Raw genomic sequence first — 18,096 nt, 5'->3', positions numbered from 1 at the left:
TAGTGCATCTATAGAACTGCCACCATGTAGTGCATGTATAGAACTGCCACCATGTAGTGCATGTATAGAACTGCCACCATGTAGTGCATGTATAGAACTGCCACCATATAGTACATGTATAGAACTGCCACCATATAATACATGTATAGAACTGCCACCATATAATACATGTATAGAACTGCCACCATGTAGTGCATGTATAGAACTGCCACAATGTAGTGCATGTATAGAACTGCCACCATGAAGTGCATGTATAGAACTGCCACCATATAGTACATGTATAGAACTGCCACCATATAGTACATGTATAGAACTGCCACCATATAATACATGTATAGAACTGCCACCATATAGTGCATGTATAGAACTGCCACCATATAGTACATGTATAGAACTGCCACCATGTAGGGCATGTATAGAACTGCCACCATATAGTACATGTATAGAACTGCCACCATGTAGTGCATGTATAGAACTGCCACCATATAATACATGTATAGAACTGCCACCATATAGTACATGTATAGAACTGCCACCATATAATACATGTATAGAACTGCCACCATATAATACATGTATAGAACTGCCACCATATAGTGCATGTATAGAACTGCCACCATATAATACATGTATAGAACTGCCACCATACAGTACATGTATAGAACTGCCACCATATAATACATGTATAGAACTGCCACCATATAATACATGTATAGAACTGCCACCATGTAGTGCATGTATAGAACTGCCACCATATAATACATGTATAGAACTGCCACCATATAATACATGTATAAAACTGCCACCATGTAGTGCATGTATAGAACTGCCACCATATAGTACATGTATAGAACTGCCACCATACAGTACATGTATAGAACTGCCACCATATAATACATGTATAGAACTGCTACCATATAGTGCATGTATAGAACTGCCACCATATAATACATGTATAGAACTGCCACCATATAATACATGTATAGAACTGCCACCATGTAGTGCATGTATAGAACTACCACCATATAGTACATGTATAGAACTGCCACCATATAATACATGTATAGAACTGCCACCATATAGTGCATGTATAGAACTGCCACCATATAATACATGTATAGAACTGCCACCATATAATACATGTATAGAACTGCCACCATATAGTGCATGTATAGAACTGCCACCATATAATACATGTATAGAACTGCCACCATATAATACATGTATAGAACTGCCCCCATACAGTACATGTATAGAACTGCCACCATATAATACATGTATAGAACTGCCACCATATAGTGCATGTATAGAACTGCCACCATATAATACATGTATAGAACTGCCACCATATAATACATGTATAGAACTGCCACCATGTAGTGCATGTATAGAACTGCCACCATATAATGCATGTATAGAACTGCCACCATATAATACATGTATAGAACTGCCACCATGTAGTACATGTATAGAACTGCCACCATATAGTGCATGTATAGAACTGCCACCATGTAGTACATGTATAGAGCTGCCACCATATAATACAGGTATAGAACTGCCACCATGTAGTACATGTATAGAACTGCCACCATATAGTGCATGTATAGAACTGCCACCATGTAGTACATGTATAGAGCTGCCACCATATAATACATGTATAGAACTGCCACCATATAGTGCATGTATAGAACTGCCACCATGTAGTACCTGTATAGAACTGCCACCATATAGTACATGTATAGAACTGCCACCATACAGTACATGTATAGAACTGCCACCATATAGTACATGTATAGAACTGCCACCATGTAGTACATGTATAGAACTGCCACCATGTAGTACATGTATAGAACTGCCACCATATAGTACATGTATAGAACTGCCACCATATAGTACATGTATAGAACTGCCACCATGTAGTGCATGTATAGAACTGCCACCATATAGTGCATGTATAGAACTGCCACCATGTAGTACATGTATAGAACTGCCACCATATAGTACATGTATAGAACTGCCACCATATAGTGCATGTATAGAACTGCCACCATATAGTACATGTATAGAACTGCCACCATGTAATACATGTATAGAACTGCCACCATATAATACATGTATAGAACTGCCACCATATAATACATGTATAGAACTGCCACCATATAGTACATGTATAGAACTGCCACCATATAATACATGTATAGAACTGCCACCATATAATACATGTATAGAACTGCCACCATGTAATACATGTATAGAACTGCCACCATGTAGTACATGTATAGAACTGCCACCATATAGTACATGTATAGAACTGCCACCATGTAGTACATGTATAGAACTGCCACCATGTAGTACATGTATAGAACTGCCACCATATAGTACATGTATAGAACTGCCACCATATAGTACATGTATAGAACTGCCACCATGTAGTGCATGTATAGAACTGCCACCATATAGTGCATGTATAGAACTGCCACCATGTAGTACATGTATAGAACTGCCACCATATAGTACATGTATAGAACTGCCACCATATAGTGCATGTATAGAACTGCCACCATATAGTACATGTATAGAACTGCCACCATGTAATACATGTATAGAACTGCCACCATATAGTACATGTATAGAACTGCCACCATATAATACATGTATAGAACTGCCACCATGTAATACATGTATAGAACTGCCACCATGTAGTACATGTATAGAACTGCCACCATATAGTACATGTATAGAACTGCCACCATGTAGTGCATGTATAGAACTGCCACCATATAGTGCATGTATAGAACTGCCACCATGTAATACATGTATAGAACTGCCACCATATAGTACATGTATAGAACTGCCACCATATAGTACATGTATAGAACTGCCACCATATAGTACATGTATAGAACTGCCACCATATAGTACATGTATAGAACTGCCACCATGTAATACATGTATAGAACTGCCACCATGTAGTACATGTATAGAACTGCCACCATATAGTACATGTATAGAACTGCCACCATGTAGTACATGTATATAACTGCCACCATATAGTACATGTATAGAACTGCCACCATGTAGTACATGTATAGAACTGCCACCATGTAGTACATGTATAGAACTGCCACCATATAATACATGTATAGAACTGCCACCATATAGTACATGTATAGAACTACCACCATATAGTACATGTATAGAACTGCCACCATATAGTACATGTATAGAACTGCCACCATGCAATACATGTATAGAACTGCCACCATATATTACATGTATAGAACTGCCACCATATAGTACATGTATAGAACTACTACCATGTAATACGTGTATAGAACTGCCACCATATAGTACATGTATAGAACTGCCACCATGTAATACATGTATAGAACTGCCACCATACAGTACATGTATAGAACTGCCACCATATAATACATGTATAGAACTGCCACCATGTAATACATGTATAGAACTGCCACCATATAATACATGTATAGAACTGCCACCATATAGTACATGTATAGAACTGCCACCATATAATACATGTATAGAACTGCCACCATATAGTGCATGTATAGAACTGCCACCATATAGTGCATGTATAGAACTACCACCATAGAGTGCATGTATAGAACTACCACCATATTGTGCATGTATAGAACTGCCACCATATAATACATGTATAGAACTGCCACCATATAGTACATGTATAGAACTGCCACCATATAGTGCATGTATATAACTGCCACCATATAGTACATGTATAGAACTACCACCATATAGTGCATGTATAGAACTGCCACCATATAGTGCATGTATAGAACTACCACCATATAGTACATGTATAGAACTGCCACCATATAGTACATGTATAGAACTGCCACCATATAATACATGTATAGAACTGCCACCATACAGTACATGTATATAACTGCCACCATATAATACATGTATAGAACTGCCACCATATAGTACATGTATAGAACTGCCACCATATAGTGCATGTATAGAACTGCCACCATATAGTACATGTATAGAACTACCACCATATAGTGCATGTATAGAACTGCCACCATATAGTGCATGTATAGAACTACCACCATATAGTACATGTATAGAACTGCCACCATATAGTACATGTATAGAACTGCCCCCATATAGTACATGTATAGAACTGCCACCATATAATACATGTATAGAACTGCCACCATATAGTACATGTATAGAACTGCCACCATATAGTACATGTATAGAGCTACCACCATATAGTACATGTATAGAACTGCCACCATATAGTACATGTATAGAACTGCCACCATATAGTGCATGTATAGAACTGCCACCATATAGTGCATGTATAGAACTACCACCATATAGTGCATGTATAGAACTGCCACCATATAATACATGTATAGAACTGCCTCCATATAATACATGTATAGAACTGCCCCCATACAGTACATGTATAGAACTGCCACCATATAGTGCATGTATAGAACTGCCCCCATACAGTACATGTATAGAACTACCACCATATAGTGCATGTATAGAACTGCCACCATATAATACATGTATAGAACTGCCTCCATATAATACATGTATAGAACTGCCCCCATACAGTACATGTATAGAACTACCACCATATAGTGCATGTATAGAACTACCACCATACAGTACATGTATAGAACTGCCACCATACAGTACATGTATAGAACTGCCACCATACAGTACATGTATAGAACTACCACCATATAGTACATGTATAGAACTACCACCATACAGTACATGTATAGAACTGCCACCATACAGTACATGTATAGAACTGCACCTCGGGACGGTAGGGTAGGCTCCAAGTTAAAGCGTTCACTCGTCGCGCCAAAGAGCCAGGTTCGTTTGCTCACATAGGTACAATGTGTCAAGCCATCTGTGGTGATATTGACAGAGTATTGCTACAGGCGGCGCGAACACCAACTCCCTCACTCATGGTTTCACCGGGAGAAGATGGGTTTCCTTAGCAACCAGGTCAGGAGTGTCACGCTGTAACACTGCTAAAGGGTGTAACCAATGTAACAGCTCCATTTACGAATATGTAAACATTGTCAGACTATACATCATGTATTAAGTGACATTATAATGTGGAGGGACCGTCATATAGCTTTAGTGTACCTATTCAACTGCATCATACACAAACGAGACATGCGCTCTCCTGTGAACATGTTTATATTCAGCGCTGTGCTCTCCGTGCATGCAATATTAATGTGATCTGGATGTAGCAGCACATTGAAAAGCTGCTGAAAATGAGGTCTAATCAACGTCAGCTCTGGAGTGGGCGAATAATTGTCAGACTGTCGCGGATGCACGGGGACGTGATGTTTGAGGAAGTTACTGTTTGCTTGAGTCACGGACAGTGACGGCGCTAGAACAAGTCACGGGGGATAGTCTTAGACGACATACTGTACTGAGTCTTCAGCTGTTTGTCAATGCAGTCGCCAGACAGGTCACATTCTACGAACCGTGACCACAATCACTGTCACGCTTCAAGGACGTACAGCACGGGACTGTTCACTCAAGTGAACACTGCACGGATCGGTATACGATACTAACGTTCAGTGTGAATTCTCCTCTTTAAGAACGTTTTGTGATTACATGGATCAACACTTCAAATGATGATGCACATGGTTCGTGGAACAACCCACAGCAAACTGAGCGAAGGCTTTGACGGTTTGTAATTTCAGGTAGGTTCAAATAATGACCTTGACCCTTGGTGGCTGAATTTAGGTCAGTTAGGTACAGATGTAACTGCATGCCAATTACGTCAATTTATGGGATTATTGGTAATTATTGAATTGCAGACATTTTATTATGCCGTAAAGCACAGCAGTGTAATTATGGAAGTGTTTACGGAAGGTTCCCCGTGTACCTGCGAAACATGTCGTCTGCTTCTCCACAGCAGTCACTACTTCCGCTGTCATGTCAGCACGAGATATTCACAGCTCACAACTGTTCAAACACCCATTGCTGTAATGCATGGAGTTAAACACGGACTGCAGTGTCCAGTCGTATTGTTAAACATGTAACTTGATGTACACCTAGGGTGTATAGTTAATGTGATTGTACATCCGTGCTTACACCGCACAATGGCGGAACAGCTGATTCGCAAGTTCCTATTGGGTTGCCATCAATGCATGTTTGATCTCTTGTTGCAGACGATTGTGGAATTTTGCTATTAAAGCTCAGATTGTTAAATAGCCAACGGGCCTGCAAGTACATATATTGTCTTCCTGGATATATTTGAGATCGTCTTTGGAGATCCATCCACTTCTAATCGCATACTTAATAGTCGGGAGATCTAGATTGTGTTTATCATTTTATAGTTTCACCTCGCCGTACTGATAGTGTCATGTGTGTTGACTGATAAATGTCACGGATGTCTGTGACGTAATGTATGTTAATATTACCAGGTACGACTGGTAGCTTTTCCATGTCGAGTACAGGGACAAGTCATTTATTGTGGATTGGAGCAGAGACCATATAATAGAGGGACGGCCCTCCCCAACAGTTTATCATAAACCATCAGCGCTACGGTCTGGAATGTAACTGATACACCCCGACACCCTGCTGTTAACCTCTCTGTACCGCTGCAGATGCGCAATAGATGCGCAGACATTCACGACTGACCATTCTGGTAACCACGTAAACAGTATTATATAATATCCGGGGTAAGAGTTAATTCCCTTATCCGAGATTTCTCCGACTACGACCAGCGACAATCCAATAAAAGGACGTCTCTTAGCGGATTAGAAAGATTTTCTTGGTCTAAATAGAATGACAGTGATGTTACCGCTACCAAGCCGTTGGTAAATACCTCCCAAAAAGATTCAGTCAAAGAAAAAGATAGGAAATGAAAATATGACGTCTGTCCACAAGCGTAAGTTTTCGAGGGCGTGTGAAGAAAAAGCCGTTCCGATATCAAAAGTATTTTATAACGCATTCTATTATATGGTCTCTGATTGGAGTCTTTACGGCAATGAGGGTACACCCCCCCCACCCCCCCACCCACACCCCCCCCACCCCCCCCCCCACCCCCCCCACCCCCCCCCCCCCCCCCCCCCCCCCCCCCCCCCATTCATCGTTTGTATGTTCATGTTCGCCATGGACGCAGACTTGTTACAGTATTGAAACTGCGTTATCGTGATTAGCAATCAAATATCGTGTCAGATAGTGTACCACTCCATCCATCTCGCCATTGCATTCCCTCAGCAATTCCCCCTTAAAATAGTTGTCAATTTTGTTCCTAATCCTTACCGACGGCAATTGACAAAATATTTTTTGGTAAGTGTAATTAATATGCAGACTGTGCTGCCGTTGTTGTAACTGTCCATTTCATTCATGATTTCCCCGTATTGTGTTTGTTTCTCAAGACCCTCCCCGCCACCGAACTTGTCAACCAACCCCTTCTCTCTCTCGCGGTACCCGCGGGTATTCGGGGTACGAATTAGATCGCCAGCAGCCCATGCTTGTGTTAAGAGGCGAGTAAATTTCTTGGTGACCTGGTTGATGCATGTCATCGTATTCCAGTTTTGCTGATCGATCATCATGATGTCAATCACTGGATTGTCTGGTCCAGATTCGATTATTTACCGAATGCCGTCATTTTGCTGGAATATTGCTGAGTGTGACGTTAAACAACAAACAAACAAAACCCTCTCCCGGGGGCGTCACCGGGTAGAACAGACCCCCAGTGTCCCATGCTTGGCAGCAAAGGAGAGGCTGATGAGGATCGGGTGGTCAGATTCGATGACGGCTGATTCATCATTCTCCAATTTTGTGGATCGGTGGTCATGCTTTCGGTGAATGGTTAGTCTGGTCCAAAGTGGCAGTGTGAAACAACAAACCAAATATATAATGATTGGGTGTCGGTTGTGATATTTTCTCATAAATGAGTGAGTGAGTGAGTTGGGTTTAACGCCGCTTTTAACATTATTCCAGTTATATCACGGCGTGTCAGCTTAATGTGGGAGGAAAGCCTGAAATGATGCAGGTCTCAAACGTTTATCACTTCGGTGAAACCCACGAGCACGGGTATGGTGCTGACAAACCTCGAAACATAATCGGGGTGAACCGGGATTCGAACTCACAATCATAGGTTTCTGGCGTGCCCAAGGGACGCAACTCTGCACTTGAATTGCAGCGCCTTAGACGACTTGGCCTTCCCGTGCCCCCTTCTAATAAATGAAAACAGCATGTTTCTTAATGACAATCTTGAATACAACAACTGCCTAATACGTCACCCGTGAAGATCCGGGTCAGAACAGGTCTTCAACAACCCATTCTTGCCGTAAAAGGCGACTATGCTTGTAACAGGCGGCTAACGGGTTTGGCTGGTCAGGCTCGCTGACTTGGTTGATGAATGTCATCGTATACCAAGTACGTTGGGCAATGCTCATAATGTCAATCACTGGATTGTCTGGTTCAGACTCGATTATGTTTTAGACTGCCTTCATATAGCTGGAATATTGCCGAGTGCGGCGTTAAACAACAAACAAACAATCAAACAAGCCTTAAACGTATATCACGAAAATGAGAGCTGCAGTCTAAATGTTACAGTGTCACACATGATGTGCTCCTACTGTTTCCAGCAGACTATACTACACAAGCCCTGTATGTACACTGGGGACAGATCAGCAGGTGTCAGCAGGCGGTCGCAGGATGAGCAGGAGGACCACGCAGCGTCCCTCACTGGACCTGTCATCAGATAAGGTGAGCTAGATCGTCGTGGTCCATTATCGTTTTCTGCATCGCCATCAACGTCATTATCATCAACATCATCATCCCCCATCAACACCCCCCCCCCCCCCCCCCCCCCCACCACAATCGATGTCATCGTCATCTTCATCACCACAATCCCCATCATCACTGTTGTCGTCGTCGTCATCATCATCCCCTTCATCGTTGTCGTCATCCGCATCACTACCACCATCCCCATCATCGTTGTCGTCGTTAACATTTGTTTTCATTATTATTATTATTATTATTATTATTATTATGTACACCATGGCCAACCTCACCTACGTAGTATCACTGTATGGGTATCATTGTTGCTGTGAAAACATTGTCCTAATACTGGTTTTACTTTCCTTAAAGCTAGCCAGAACACGAATTAAAATAACACTGTTGTTACAATGTTAGAATACCTCTATGTATATATCATAATATATTTCTTTTCGGTTAATGCAAGATAACAGTGAATGTGTTGACTTGCCTTTGTTTATGACGGGTGGCCGGTGGGGCAGGATACGTTCACATTTTTGCGAGCACCTGGTATGATCACTATTTGATAGTGATTCATAAACACATGTACATGATATAGTCGGAATCGTACGATCGACTCTGCTTTTAGCAGAGATTTCTATTGAATATGGAAAGGGTTTTGTCGCTTTTAATGTGAAGTCCTGGCAGTTGTAAGGCGTACAATCCATGAGGTCACAAATACATATAATTGACTGGTAATTTCCATCAATCACAGGAGCGGTTACGTGTTGAGCAATTACAGTTCTTGTACCGGAGTAATTAGCACAGAGTGTACTTCAGAAGTTGTGAATGTGTGAGTGAGTGACTGTTTAGCATTGCTTTGTTTTCCCTATACGTACAATAAAACAGGGCTTCCAAACATGAACATGTTTAATGGGCCAATAGCATTGAGGATGTCATGCAGAAGATGATCACGTCTTGAATGTTGCCCCGATGTCCGCGTGATGACGAATGCGTGATGCCCCTCTTCACAGCCTGGTTCTCTGGGTATGCTGCGCTGGCGAAACACTGCGCCAGCGGAGCATACCCAGAGAACCAGGCTGCTCCAAGTTCGCGTATCATTTCGTTTTGTTTGCTTGATGTTTAACGCCGCACTCAGCAATATTACAGCTATGTAACGGCGATCAGAACAGTCTAACAAGTACTGCCAAATAACCTTCAGCATGGTACAGGATCACAGATTTCTATCAGTGATTGATCACTAGAAGCAGCATTAAATTAAATTAGGCATGCTATGGATTTGTTGCAACGTGCAAAAAGAAACTATGCTTGAATCACGAGAACACATTTACAGAAGAAGAAAACTAGTTTATTTGTGTGTCCCGCAGTGCACAATCACGAAGTTACAATACTGAATACAATGATGTACATTGTCAGGCAAACATGGCCTATGAGACACAAATTAAAACAAAAAAAGTACACATTACAAGTACAAGGTGCTTAAACAGTATATCAACACAAAACACTACATTACTTAAAATTCTAGCACAGTCATTCGTACTGCCGCCTGGCCAAGAAATGCAACATATGTACTCACGCAAATAAACTTGCAATGTGATATGAATATGAAATATTGCAATATCTAGCACAAGGACTCTTTTGCCTGTGGTAATAAATGTATACACTTAATTGATGGGCCGGTGTGATTCTGCATCGTGTCCTGGCCATGAGTGCGAAACCATGCCACACACTCGTTACTAACTGGATGTGGTCCTGGGGTACTTCACCATAGACAGCCTCTGGTCAAGTGTTATTTAAAGCATGCAGTCCGTCTCATGTCACACATCTACTATAAAAACAACCGTTTATTTACTGTAACGCACAGCAAAAGCGCTTGCATAAAATGAGATTGTCATTGATTAAGTGTATTTGTTCCCTCATAATGTTTCCATGAAGCTCCGGGTTAGAAATGGTCTTCAGCAACCCATGGTTGTCGTAACATGTGACTGAAGTCAACAATGCTTGTCGCAAGAGAGGACTAATGAGATCGAGTGGTCAGGCTCGCTGACTTGGTTGATGCATGTCATCGTATCCCAATACCGTGGATCGATGTCAGTCACTTGATTGTCTGGTCCAGACTCGATTATTTACAGACCGCCGTCATATAGATGGTTAGTTGCTGAAAGCGACGTTCATCAACAAACAGTTTGATTTTAGTTGGTTTGTTGTTTAACGCCGCACTCAGCAATATTCCAGCTATATGACGGCGGTCTGTAAATAATCGAGTCTGGACAAGACAATCCAGTGATTGACATCATGAGCATCGATCCACGCAAATGGGATCGATGACATGCATCAACCAAGTCAGCGAGCCTGACCACCCGATCCCGTTAGTCGCCTTTTACGACAAGCATAGTCGCCTTTTATGGCAAGCATGGGTTGCTGAAGACCTATTCTACCCCACAAACAGTTTGAAGAAGGGACGGTTACCATACTATGAATATCACCACTGTAGACCCGATGATTAAACTCGAAGCTATCAAGACAATACTAATATGAACTAAAGTATGGACCAGTACAATTCATTAAAATACGATTTTAGTTCTGGCTACCAAAGTTTTGTTTAGCGGTAGCGAGAACTATGATCTGACTTTAATGAGATCGGGCCGAGTGTTTTAGGTTTAACGCGCTTTGAACAGTATGTTTTTATCACGGCGTTTGCCGTTGGAGAAAACCCACAGTATTGCATGCAGGCCGTATAGACGTTTACCGCTGGTAGAGCCCACGAGCAGACAGTCACAAGGCTCGACACGAAGGGGGCCGGGTATTACTTCCTGATGGGTGTGATCCTGACGGCTCTGACTGTGTCCTCTGTTGCCTCACTAGTTCCCCATTATAGGAAGCTTCTTTCAGAGTTTGATACAAAGAATCGTAAAGGTGCGCGATCTATTCATTCATAAAACATGCCTTCAATAAAAGTTATTTCACAATGTGATTTGTATTCACATTTTCTACGCCATGGCATTATACACGCAGAATTACGTGCGACAGTGTGTCAAGGCCCAGATACACTGTGACGATCTGTAACAGCTTGGACGACGTCCCACACACAATATATACGAAGGAGCGCGTTAACGAGTATAGTTTTACGCCGCTTTTAACAACATTGCAGTTACGCAGTATAATGTCATTCACTGTTTTGAATCCCGGTTCGCCCCGATTATGTTTCTAGGTTTGTCAGCACCATACCCGTGCTCGTGGGTTTCACCGAAGTGGTAAACGTCTGAGACCTGCATCACTTCGGATTTTCCTCCCACATTAAGCTGACACGCCGTGATATAACTGGAATAATGTTAAAAGCGGCGTTAAACCTAACTCACTCACTCACTCACTCACTCACTCACTCATTCACTGTTTTATTTGGCCCAGGCTTGATAATATACAGGCTGACGTGATATTGCTTGAATATTACTTACCGCAAAATGTTTCAAGGTGATGATGACGCGCGTTCCCCTCTTCCTCCCCGTCCAGTGCAGTGAGTGAGTTAAAATTTAACGTCGCATCTGCATTATTCCAGTGCAGTGACGAACCTATACGACCCGTCAACATCCGGGGTAGAATAGGTCTTCAGCAACCAATTCTTGCCGTACAAGGCGGCTATGCTTGTCGTAAGAGGCACAAACGGGATTGGTCAGGCTCGCCGACTTGCTTGATACATTTCATCGTATCCTTATTGCGTAGGTCGATGCTCATGATGTCAATCACTGGAGTGTCTGGTTCAGACTCGATTATTTACAGACCTCCGTCATATAGCTGGAATATTGCTGAGTGCGGCGTTAAACAACCAACCAACAAACAAACAAACCTATGCCGCTTTCAAACTCACGCACGTACTGTCGGCTTCAAGCCTTTCTTATTCAGTTCTTCCCGACTACTCCACCCGATAACGCACAGGTGTACCTACGACTTGTGCGTCCACTATGTACAATGTAAAGTGGGAATTATGTAAATGACTGCTCCGTGGGTATATACTTGAATGTAGTTTTGAAGACTTGGCTTGTCATCAACTAAATAACCGACGTCTCGATCTGTTGGACGATCACTCTCGAAATGAGCAGTAGATCCGACATTCGCTACTCGGGCGACGCAAAGTTGGATCTTTCAGACAGATGTGACGCCAAAGGTAACAGTTCTTTAATTAATGTAAATACAAAGGACAGGCTGTGTATCCAATGGAAATTATGGTAAATCACGGCAAGTCCATTGGCATGCATCGCGAGTGAGTAGGGCGGTATATAAATCTGATCATATTGTATGTGATCTACACTCTAAATCTATGTGTTCTAATATAGAACACTGGACGCGTCCATACGTTCTGCCACAGAATACGAATGTTCTAATTCGTGCAGCACGTGTTCTATTGCTGAACGCCTGTGATCTGATGTAGAACGCGTGTGTTCTCTCCTGGGAGAAGTCCATGCACATTAGCAGAGTTAATGTGCTGAATGCTGTTAGACAAATTTAAATTCGACCATCATATTTGTGTTTTCGGAATATTTATTTTTGAGAAGAAGAGAGGCTGGTAGATTGGTATGTCAAACAGAAAATGTGTATAAGAAGGGTTATATTTTGAGTTTGATGAATAATAAATAGTTTATAAACATGGCATACTTTGTGTTAATAATAACTCATATGTAGCCTGAATAAATACAACAAGAAACATTACTGAAATACAACTCATTGCTAATACATGGAAATAACTTGCTTGCATTGGGGACATTTACGTGTATCAGAACACTGGCATTCTGATGGCTAATTTTAGCTGGATCTTTAACTCTTTCAACACCGTAGGCCGGTTATCCGGCCAAGAAGCATCGAGTCCCCAGACACCGCAGGCCGGTTATCCGGCCAAGCCAGTAGTCACGTCAAAATAGTATATATTTTTATGGACCTACCTGTAATATCATTCATTTATTAAATCTATCACATTTCACAATGTCTGAAATACATATTCAATTTCAATTTAACATTTTTTATCTTTAAATTAAAAAATTATTCACTATTTCCCGCGATGTTATTGAAAATAAAATTCTCGGACACACATTTCGCCTACTGGTCCACATCGAACACGTCAAAGAGGAAAATAAAGAAGTTTTAAACAAATCTTTAAATATATTATACAAAGTAATAAATAAAATCAACAAAAATATATCTAAAAGTAATCAAACTTACATCTAAGTTATTATTTCCATCTTTTCGTGCGATCGCGTGTAATGTAAGTCAAATGACATCTCGGCTTTCGCCGCCTTGAATTCTCGGCTCGGACACGATGTTTAATGCAAAAATATATGCATGAAAATTCTTTGTCACAGCTCGTAACCTAGCACGATACATTCACGAAGTTCCATATTTTTAATATATATCGTGATTTCCTGCTCAAAACGTTCAGAATAACACGATTTAACAAATTTCTTTCGCAAACTTCTGTAATTTATCGAACACGAGCTTGGTATCACAGCTGTAATTTGATTGGCTGCCTGAGGTCACGTGCTCAAAATTGACCAATCACGAAACTTGTAGCAGATTTCAGCAAGAAAGCGTCATTAGAAACCAATTTTAATCCAATGAAATCGCTTGTTATAACAACGAAAAAACACCAGTCGATGTTACGAGCGTGTAGATGAAGGAATAAGCTTTCCAGCGATGTGTCATATGCCATTCTTCGACGAACGTGTTATTCAAACGAAACCTCGAAAACGGGGGTATTTCTTCATTTTACTGAGCGGACAGTCGCTGTTATCGGGAAATGGGTGATGACAGAAACTATTTATAATTCTTTTTAAAATGATTTTCCAATTACGTAAACAATGAAAATAAAACAGAAATAGGTACGTGGATATTATGAAATCATATATTTGCCGAAAATCGTCAAGTTTTCACTTCCTTGGTCCTTAATCTGGATGTTAACAACGTGTTAGCGTACATTTTTTATTTACAACGAATTTAATTAAGTTGTAAATGCATTATTTTAAATAATGTGAAAAACATAACTTTCATATTTATAAACCATAGGATGAGACCTTTCAAATGGTGTATAACATGTAGTAGCAAATATATTTTAGAAGCAGGTATTTTCTTTGATAAATATTGGCTTCATCTATCACACAAGAGTCTCTGGGAACTCGGTGTCCCAGCAGTAAACACTTCTGGTTGACTGGTGTTGAAAGAGTTAATGGGTGCTCTGGAACATATACGGTCTATTTGCTGAACGCCTGCGTTCTCTCCTAGAACGCATGTGTTCTGCTGTGTTCTATAATGTTATATGCGAGAACACGTGTTCCATTAATAGAACATCGGTGTTCTGTTTTTCTAACAAGCATTCAAAGCTGTCCATGCTCTGTGATTCACATCCGTTATGTGAGAAACTGGCGTGACGTCGCATGTATTTGGCGCTACAATTTCCTATGATCTGAGGTGTCTGGGGTAAGTATCCATCTAGGAATACTTTTGTTTCATATTTAATACGTACCTAAAATAATGTAATATTTCGGCGATATATTCATATGCTGATCCCAACGAAGTAAAACCGGCCCCTTACAAAACGCATAGCAGACGACATATTACTCGCCATTTTGACTGTCATTTCTGCCATTGTTCCACACGCTTTATTTATAAATTATGAGATGAAATTCCAATCCAAATTGCAAGTGTCACTATTTGAACGTTTCCGTTTATTTGAATGATGTTCAAATAAAATGAATATATATTTCAGGTTCTATATGAATCGCCATAGTGCGAAGCGGGCTACGTGCAACAAATCTCTGAACATCTAATTTGGGATCCGAGGGCATGATCAGCAAGCATCGACAATGCATCGAAATCAGCAGAGAGTAGTGTAAGTATGTAATGAACAAAAAGAACTAAACCTTCACAGGACATGTTTTTGGCTATTTTATGTGAAATATTTTAGAGAATCAGTCTTGTTGTTTCTATTTCAGGGTGCATTGCAGATAATCAGTACCATCCATGGAAATTATTGCACAGGGCACACGTCTACACAAAGGAGGAAAAGACACAAGGTTTTGCAGATCAAATAAGAAGGTACTTGTGTATATTTTGCTCTAACCTTTATCCAAGTAAGTGGTAACTTTGTTAGTCAAATGACATTTTTGGCAAAACATTTTGCAACCTATAAATAATGAAACAAATGTCACGGTAATCTTGGGTTTACTAACGAACATTTGTTAGAATGTCCTATGTAATATGTACGAGTTTGATAACTATATGACTATGATCAAATAAATGTTTTGTGTTGTAGGATGTTGGGGAGTCATATTTGACATGAAGTTTCCTGAAGCCTGCGATGGTCATGTCGCTGTTACGAACATCGTCCTTTGGGGATATTTACCCACAAGAAACATCTGCGAAGTACATGCGCTTGAAACTTAAGTTATCTTAAGTATGGAAGTATGCTTCAATTTGCTACACAACAGTTTGTAATGTTTCATGAAGAACTCTGACTCATAAGTGACTTGAATATCCATGATCATCCCAAACAAATATAATAAAGAATTCATGGTTGCAGTTCAGAATTTCGTCCGTGTGATTTTATGCCAGAGAATATGCATGGGTGTATGGTTTAAATTCTTACACCTTGAAAAACATCGGGTAAATTGTATTCGACACACACGATGAGTTGTCGTTTCAGTAATGTGGAAGTACGTGTCCGAGAACGTGTAGTGTTCTGAATCTCGGTCCAGAACACTTTACAGGCGTTCTAAAAGCGTTACATCGTCAGAACACGTTGAAGCGTTCTAAATATGTTTGTAGAACACTCCTGTTCTGGGTCGAGAACATCAACGTTCAGAATATTTTCAGAACACATGGACGCGTTCTAAAAGTGTTACATCCATGTGTTCTGTCTAGTGTTCAGAAGTGGAACACTTGGGTTTAGAGTGTATGTGTATCATATGTATCTATATTCATATTAATCTTTTTAATTAGTTTAATCGGAGATGTTAACACCCATGATGTCAACAGTAAACAGGCCAAGTACGTATCTAACACAAGCCACAATGTTATCCTACTTGACCTAACCTACCAATGTAGTGGGTTGAGAGTTGACCACTTGGATGCTTCAATTGGATTTGGAGAGAACAGCTAGTTTATAGAGACGTTATACTCTATAAGTGGTGAAAGAAGATGCCTATGTAAATGTGATTTCTCCTGCAATTATTGGGACATATTGGGATATATTTCTCGACACGTATAATGAACATATAGTGTTAAAATGTGTATAGTTCGGTATTGTGAACACGTGCAGTACAGAAAGATATGAGTGTGCACTTTCGCGTGCCTTTAATCATTTTATCAATACATCTAGAGCTCAGGGGATAATATCGTCGACGAAGTCGTTTGGCTGTGGACATGGCGTTTTATACTGACTTAACAAATTCCCTTTGTTGTTAAAATCATTCCGTCACAAAACATTTAAAATATTAGCAGTTTGGGGTGAGATCATTGCACGTAAATTCTTCATTCTGGTGGCGCAACACACACACACACACACACACACACACACACACACACACACACACACACACACACACACACACTATACCGACCCGTCAAGATCCGGGGTAAGAATAGGTCTTCAGCAACCCATCCTTGCCGTAAAAGGCGACTATGCTTGTCGTAAGCGGCGACTGACGGGATCGGGTGGTCAGTCTTGCTGACTTGGTTGATGCATGTCATCGATCCCAATTGCGTGGATCGATGCTCATGATATTAATCACTGGATTGACTGGTCCAGACTCGATTATTTACAAACCGCCGTCATATATCTGGAATATTGCTGAGTGCGGCGTTGAACAACAAACCAACCAGCCAACATACTCTACCACTCCAGTCTAACGCCGGTTTTACAGTGCTAGCCTACTCAGATACCATACCACATTATTTCGTCTCAGACCCGACCAGTCATTGTTTGAGCACCAGGCACGGTTACAACAAGTACCATTTTTTAACGTATTTTGGCATGACGCGGCGGGGCATAGAAGCACCGACCTTCGCTTTCTGGGCAGACGCTCTATCCCAAAAGACCACTGAGAAGGTCTCGCAGTTTAAGAAAGTTCTATCCACAAAAAAAAAGAATCAAATGAGCAAATTGTGCCGCAGTAAGTCAGTAACATAAGCAGTGTCCTTTGGGAAAAGAACAAATTTCAGGAAAGGCAGTGATCAAGTACTTGCCGGAAACGGGATGTACACTAAACTCCATCCACAAAGATATGAGTACAGCGTTGAGGAAGGATGCCCCTTCCTGTGCCACAGTAAAGAGGCAGACAG

At 40.9% G+C, this 18,096-nt stretch overlaps 1 protein-coding gene and 1 long non-coding RNA gene across 4 annotated transcripts in view; both read left to right on the top strand.

Moving 5' to 3' along the window:
• Positions 1-5,189: 5,189 nt before the first annotated feature.
• Positions 5,190-18,096, top strand: part of LOC124142276 (transmembrane channel-like protein 7) — a 78,297-nt gene continuing 65,390 nt past the window's right edge. The window contains exons 1-2 of one of the 3 annotated variants that reach the window (XM_046510651.2): positions 5,190-5,735; positions 8,643-8,760. In XM_046510651.2, the coding sequence (XP_046366607.2) occupies positions 8,710-8,760 (51 nt within the window). In that variant the 5' untranslated portion in view covers positions 5,190-5,735; positions 8,643-8,709. Of the gene's footprint in view, positions 5,736-8,639; positions 8,761-12,832; positions 12,935-18,096 lie in introns of those variants that run through there. The other 2 variants (XM_046510650.2, XM_046510653.2) reach the window with 2 other exon arrangements.
• LOC125378035 lies at positions 15,538-16,707 on the top strand. Its single transcript, XR_007219993.1, has 3 exons — positions 15,538-15,646; positions 15,750-15,852; positions 16,070-16,707. It is a non-coding gene; the product is annotated as an uncharacterized LOC125378035 (long non-coding RNA).

The sequence above is a fragment of the Haliotis rufescens genome, unplaced genomic scaffold, assembly GCF_023055435.1.
Source record: "Haliotis rufescens isolate VD_foot unplaced genomic scaffold, xgHalRufe1.0.p SCAF_11, whole genome shotgun sequence".
NCBI lineage: Eukaryota > Metazoa > Mollusca > Gastropoda > Lepetellida > Haliotidae > Haliotis > Haliotis rufescens.
The sequence above is the reverse complement of the archived record's forward strand: the minus strand, read 5'-3'. Positions and strand labels throughout refer to the sequence as shown.